The sequence below is a fragment of the Salvelinus alpinus genome, chromosome 15 (genome assembly GCF_045679555.1).
Source record: "Salvelinus alpinus chromosome 15, SLU_Salpinus.1, whole genome shotgun sequence".
NCBI classification, from domain to species: domain Eukaryota; kingdom Metazoa; phylum Chordata; class Actinopteri; order Salmoniformes; family Salmonidae; genus Salvelinus; species Salvelinus alpinus.
In genome coordinates this window covers 5475271-5482770 of record NC_092100.1, presented here as the reverse complement: position 1 = coordinate 5482770, position 7500 = coordinate 5475271, and the positions used below count along the sequence as shown (strand labels likewise).

Below are 7500 nucleotides of genomic sequence, written 5' to 3'. Positions count from 1 at the left end.
TGTATGTTTGACCCCTATGGCTTCCTGTATGTTTGACCCCTATGGCTTCCTGTATGTTTGACCCCTATGGCTTCCTGTATGTTTGACCCCTATGGCTTCCTGTATGTTTGACCCCTATGGTTTCCTGTATGTTTGACCCCTATGGTTTCCTGTATGTTTGACCCCTATGGTTTCCTGTATGTTTGACCCCTATGGCTTCCTGTATGTTTGACCCCTATGGCTTCCTGTATGTTTGACCCCTATGGCTTCCTGTATGTTTGACCCCTATGGTTTCCTGTATGTTTGACCCCTATGGCTTCCTGTATGTTTGACCCCTATGGCTTCCTGTATGTTTGACCCCTATGGCTTCCTGTATGTTTGACCCCTATGGCTTCCTGTATGTTTGACCCCTATGGTTTCCTGTATGTTTGACCCCTATGGCTTCCTGTATGTTTGACCCCTATGGTTTCCTGTATGTTTGACCCCTATGGTTTAATGCATTTACATTTATAATCCCAGCCCCCGTCCCCACAGAGGCCTTTGTTAAACATCATTTGTTCTTAAAACCTTTTGTCAATAGGGGGAGCTGTTAGCATTATTTTTTTTTTTACATTTCCAAATTAAACTGCCTCGTACTCAATTCTTGATCGTACAATATGCATATTATTGTTATTATTGGATAGAAAACAGTCTATAGTTTCTATAGGAGTTGAAATTTTGTCTCTGAGTGGTACAGAACAATTTCTACAGCACTTTTCATGACAGGGTTCAGATTTCAGAAATTTTTACCTCTGATCTGGGGTCTGTTTATAAGGCCACAGTGAATGCTATGAAGAAACCGACACTACCTACGTCTTCCTCTGGGTGTCTGTACGTCATCACGTTTTCAATGAAGTCTATGGGACGTTCACAGCCATTATAAATGACAAAAATGTACAGAGACCCCTCTTTCTCAACGTGCGCCTCAAGCGTGAAGGCCATCGGACCTGCCTCGTTCCAAATCGTTTTCTAACCAGCAGTATTTCTCCGGTCATGTTTTCAGTCGTTATAGTTGTTAAAAACATCATAATGTAGTGAATTTTAACCGTTTTATATCAATTTATATCCGTTTAGTGCGATTTTGAGGAATTTCTTTGTCGTGCACTCTGAAAGTTTGGACACGCTTTAGGGTGTCGGTCGTTGGTGATGGACATTTCGAAGGACAGAGGACATCTATCGACCAAAAGACGTTTATAACATAGAAAGGATACATTGCCCAAGAATATGATGGAAGATCAGCTCAAAGTAAGCAATATTTAATATGATAAACCGTGTTTCTGTCGAAATATTTTAAACGCATACATCGCCATTTTGTTTGGTATAGCTTCACTTGGCCAACCCTGTATTGAAAAGTAAGGATAATTTTAAAAATGTAAATCAGCGGTTGCATTAAGAACTAATTTGTCTTTCGATTCCTGTCAACCCTGTATTTTTTAGTCAAGTATATGATTAGCTTTTAATTAAACTAGATCACTCTGATAGATGACGTCAGACATATTGAGGCTTGATTTCCTAGTATTTTCATTGTGTAACCACGGTTTTGTATGGCTAAATATGCACCTTTTCGAACAAACTGTATATGTATGTTGTAAAATGATGTTACAGGAGTGTCATCGGAAGAATTCTGAGAAGGTTAGTGAAAAAATTAATATCTTTTGGCGGTGATTACGTTATAGCGCTCTTTGCCTGGAATCGATGCTCTGGTAACGTTTTCACATGTGGTATGCTAACTTATCGATTTATTGTGTTTTCGCTGTAAAACGCTTAGAAAATCTGAAATATTGTCTGGAATCACAAGATCTGGGTCTTTCCATTGCTATGCTTTGTCTATTCTTATGAAATGTTTTATGATGAGTAAATTGGTCATACACGTTGCTCTATCTAGTAATTCTAGTGGATTTGTGATGGTCGGTGCAATTGTAAACTGTGATTTCTACCTGAAATATGCACTTTTTTCTAACAAAAACTATCCTATACCATGAATATGTTATCAGACTGTCATCTGATGGTTTTTTTTATAGGTTATTGGCTATCAATATCTTAGTTGAGCCGAATTGGTGATAGCACCTGAAGGAGTAAGAAACTGATGGAGTTAGAATAGTGGTGTATTTTGCTAACGTGTTTAGCTAATAGATTTACATATTTTGTCTTCCCTGTAAAACATTTTAAAAATCTGAAATGGTGGCTTTATTCACAAGATCTGTATCTTTCATCTGGTGTCTTGGACTTGTGATTTAATGATATTTAGATGCTACTATCTACTTCTGAAGCTATGCTATCTATGCTAATCAGTGTGTGGGGGGTGGGGGGTGCTCCCGGATCCGGGTTTCTGAGGCAGTAAAAGTTAACTGACTAGTGAAATGAAATAAAAAATGTTCCAGGAGACAAGCAGAGCGGAAGACAGGGCAGAGATGGACGACTTTCTCTCAGAGATAAACATCCTTCAGAAGGTCCTAACCAGCATCACACAGGTATTCAGCATCCGGCTTGTCCTAACCAGCATCACACAGGTATTCAGCCTGCTGCAGGTCCTAACCAGCATCACACAGGTATTCAGCCTGCTGCAGGTCCTAACCAGCATCACACAGGTATTCAGCCTGCTGCAGATCCTAACCAGCATCACACAGGTATTCAGCCTGCTGAAGGTCCTAACCAGCATCACACAGGTATTCAGCCTGCTGCAGGTCCTAACCAGCATCACAAAGGTAGCCAGACCAGGCCTTGGCCTATCATATCACTCATCTCACTATCAGTGATTTTTTTTATCAGTGCCGGTTTCCCAGAACCAGATTCAGTCCTGGAATTTAAAGTAAGAGATTGTGTCCCAAATGGCACCCTATTCCCTATATAGTGTACTCATTTTAACCAGGAACCATAAGGCCCTTGTATAAAGTAGTGCACTACATAGGGAATAGGGTGCCATTTGGGACACATTCTCTTACTTTGTAATCCAAGACTAGACTTAGTCTGGGTGTGAGAAACTAGCCGTTTTGTATGTGTTGTCGTTCTTTTAAGCAAAGTTACTCAGGATGTTGCCTTCCCTTTCTCCAACCCATTCCACTTCCTGTTCAGCTGTTTCATGGTGATGGTAATACTAACATGTCAGCCGTGTGTCAGTCTCTATCATGTTGTTTATGTAATCTAGATTTTGACATATTTTAGGATAGTCAGGATGTTGCCTTCCCTTTCTCCAACCCATTCTACTTCCTGTTCAGCTGGTTCATGGTGGTGAGGATGGTAAGGTCTCTGGTGGTCAACCTTCATCTTCCTCCTCCTCACCTCTCCGGGGCCGCACTCCCCAATGCAACAACACCCTGATGGCTGTCAAAGGTCTCCTCTCGCAACACCAGATACAAACACAGGTCAGACAAATCCCTCGCTCAACATGGGATACCAGTCTTGGAGTCAATTCCATTTCAATGCCAGTCAATGCATAAAGACAATCAAAGTCCCACATGTCCCTCATTGAAAAACATGGAAGAGAATAGGAAATGGAATGTCAGTGTACTTCCTGAATTGACTGGAATTGAAGTGTTATGGACCCCAAACCTGATGGTACTTGTAGTCTTGGACTATTCACAGACTGTCTTGGACTATCCACAGACCGTCTTGGACAATCCACAGACTATCTTGGACAATCCACAGACTGTCTCGGACAATCCACAGACTGTCTTGGACAATCCACAGACTGTCTTGGTCAATCCACAGACTGTCTTGGACAATCCACAGACTGTCTTGGACAATCCACAGACTTTCTTGGACAATCCACAGACTATCTTGGACAATCCACAGACTATCTTGGACAATCCACAGACTGTCTTGGACAATCCACAGACTATCTTGGACAATCCACAGACTATCTTGGACAATCCACAGACTGTCTTGGACAATCCACAGACTGTGCTTGGACTATTCACAGACTGTCTTGGACTATCCACAGACTGTGCTTGGACAATCCACAGACTGTCTTGGACAATCCACAGACTATCTTGGACAATCCACAGACTATCTTGGACAATCCACAGACTGTGCTTGGACTATCCACAGACTGTCTTGGACTATCCACAGACTGTCTTGGACTATCCACAGACTGTGCTTGGACTATTCACAGACTGTCTTGGACTATTCACAGACTGTCTTGGACAATCCACAGACTGTGCTTGGACAATCCACAGACTGTCTTGGACAATCCACAGACTATCTTGGACAATCCACAGACTATCTTGGACAATCCACAGACTATCTTGGACAATCCACAGACTATCTTGGACAATCAACAGACTATCTTGGACAATCCACAGACTATCTTGGACAATCCACAGACTATCTTGGACAATCCACAGACTATCTTGGACAATCCACAGACTATCTTGGACAATCAACAGACTATCTTGGACAATCCACAGACTATCTTGGACAATCAACAGACTATCTTGGACAATCCACAGACTATCTTGGACAATCCACAGACTATCTTGGACAATCCACAGACTGTGCTTGGACTATCCACAGACTGTCTTGGACTATCCACAGACTGTCTTGGACAATCCACAGACTGTGCTTGGACTATTCACAGACTGTCTTGGACTATTCACAGACTGTCTTGGACAATCCACAGACTGTGCTTGGACAATCCACAGACTGTCTTGGACAATCAACAGACTATCTTGGACAATCCACAGACTGTCTTGGACAATCCACAGACTATCTTGGACAATCCACAGACTATCTTGGACAATCAACAGACTATCTTGGACAATCAACAGACTGTCTTGGACAATCCACAGACTATCTTGGACAATCAACAGACTATCTTGGACAATCCACAGACTATCTTGGACAATCAACAGACTATCTTGGACAATCAACAGACTATCTTGGACAATCCACAGACTATCTTGGACAATCAACAGACTATCTTGGACAATCCACAGACTATCTTGGACAATCCACAGACTATCTTGGACAATCAACAGACTATCTTGGACAATCCACAGACTATCTTGGACAATCCACAGACTATCTTGGACAATCCACAGACTATCTTGGACAATCCACAGACTATCTTGGACAATCAACAGACTATCTTGGACAATCCACAGACTATCTTGGACAATCAACAGACTATCTTGGACAATCCACAGACTATCTTGGACAATCCACAGACTATCTTGGACAATCCACAGACTATCTTGGACAATCCACAGACTATCTTGGACAATCCACAGACTATCTTGGACAATCAACAGACTGTCTTGGACAATCCACAGACTATCTTGGACAATCCACAGACTATCTTGGACAATCCACAGACTATCTTGGACAATCCACAGACTATCTTGGACAATCCACAGACTATCTTGGACAATCCACAGACTATCTTGGACAATCCACAGACTATCTTGGACAATCAACAGACTATCTTGGACAATCAACAGACTATCTTGGACAATCCACAGACTATCTTGGACAATCAACAGACTATCTTGGACAATCCACAGACTATCTTGAACAATCAACAGACTGTCTTGGACAATCAACAGACTATCTTGGAAAGACTCATAAAAACATAGTGATAAACAACTGGTGGTGTAAAAAAGGGCTTTATACATTTGATTGATTGATTGAAATGTGATTGATAAACAGGACCTGCGTAGCCGGCTGGATGCAGCCCTGGAGCAGGTAGATATTCTACATAGGAATCTGCAGGAGCAGGAGGAGGAGAGGAGGGACCTGGAGGGGAGGATGAAGGAGGTGCAGAAGGAGAACCAGCAGGTTGAGAGGAGTCTGGAGGAGAAACACAGAGACAACCAGAGATTCCACACCTCCCTGGACCTCCTCAACAGGTAACAACGTGCTAATGTCTGGGGGGGGGCGAGGTCTGGGAGAGTGTCCCGCAGGTCTGGGAGAGTGTCTCGCTGGTCAGGGCGGGGTGTCTGTTGATCTGGGAGAGTGTCTCGCTGGTCAGGACGGGGTGTCTGTTGATCTGGGAGAGTGTCTCGCTGGTCTGGGCGGGGTGTCTGTTGATCTGGGAGAGTGTCTCGCTGGTCAGGACGGGGTGTCTGTTGATCTGGGAGAGTGTCTCGCTGGTCTGGGCGGGGTGTCTGTTGATCTGGGAGAGTGTCTCGCTGGTCTGGGCGGGGGTGTCTGTTGATCTGTTGCTCCTGTGTGAGGTGTCGGGGCTGCAGTTGAGGGCGATGTTCTTTAGGGTCCTGGCGAAGGTGGGCACTGTTGCCTTGTGTAGATGGTCGTAAAGGCTATTCATGTCTAGGGTGAAGTGGTTTAGCTTTGAGGCACAAGTCACAGGAAATACTTGCATTTACCTGCTGTATGGTAGCAGGGTGGAAGTCTTTTCGTGGTAGCAGGGTGGAGATAACCACTTGGGCATTGGGGAAAGTAGAGAAGCTTTTTCAATCACTCCCTTGAGTGCTCTGGCCACTCTTTCCTGCTGTGTTCTCAGGTCATTTGTGCCTGTGTGTATTATCATGTGGCTGGGTGACCCTAGTTGGTCCTCAGACAAAAGGTTTAGGGGGCGCTGGGTGTTTGGACACCAGAGTTTAGACACTGTGTGTTTGGGAAAAAGTATATTTTCTTGTATATATTTCCCGTTTGAGTCCATAAGGAGGTGTCTTGTGTATGTCCTCAGTGGGTGTGTTGTCAGGAGGGCTATCAGGGTGGCTGACAGGGGGGGTTCTCAGAGGGGGTAGGATCCCCTGGGCTTTGGGGTTCTTCATTGGTCTGTCCTGCTGTGATGGTCAGGATCTGAGATGGGCTGTTCTGCTGGCTTCTCTGCGGGGGGGGGGGGCAGCTCTCTAGTGGGTGTTGTTCTCTGTCACACACCATCCCCCTCACCCTCTCCTCCATCCCCCTCACCCTCTCCTCCATCCCCCTCACCCTCTCCTCCATCCCCCTCCCCCTCTCCTCCAGCACCCTCACCCTCTCCTCCAGCACCCTCACCCTCTCCTCCAGCACCCTCACCCTCTCCTCCAGCACCCTCACCCTCTCCTCCAGCACCCTCACCCTCTCCTCTAGCTGAAACTGTTTGGGGTTGCCCTCTACCAATACTGTTTCAGACTTGTACAGGTTGACATTGGCTGACTCAGAGTCCTCATTGGCTGACTCAGAGTCCTCGTTGGCTGACTCAGAGTCCTCGTTGGCTCACTCAGAGTCCTCGTTGGCTGACTCAGAGTCCTCGTTGGCTGACTCAGAGTCCTCATTGGCTGACTCAGAGTCCTCGTTGTCTAGTATTCTGAGATTACACTCGTCACTAACACCCCCCCCCTCTTAACAGAGGGGTAGTGTGTTAATATAGCACTGTGCCATGCCAGGTGATGGTCTGTGTTAATATAGCACTGTGCCATGCCAGGGGATGGTCTGTGTTAATATAGCACTGTGCCATGCCAGGTGATGGTCTGTGTTAATATAGCACTGTGTCATGCCAGGGGATGGTCTGTGTTAATATAGCACTGTGCCATGCCAGGG

The 7500-nt window shown here is 44.9% G+C and overlaps 1 protein-coding gene across 1 annotated transcript in view; it reads left to right on the top strand.

Moving 5' to 3' along the window:
• The window catches only part of crocc2 (ciliary rootlet coiled-coil, rootletin family member 2), a 167917-nt gene that overhangs the window by 28592 nt on the left and 131825 nt on the right, over window positions 1-7500 (top strand). Inside the window, exons 8-10 of the mRNA XM_071342349.1 lie at window positions 2400-2489; window positions 3234-3380; window positions 5665-5864. Coding sequence (XP_071198450.1) covers window positions 2400-2489; window positions 3234-3380; window positions 5665-5864 — 437 coding nt within the window. The remainder of the gene's footprint in view (window positions 1-2399; window positions 2490-3233; window positions 3381-5664; window positions 5865-7500) is intronic.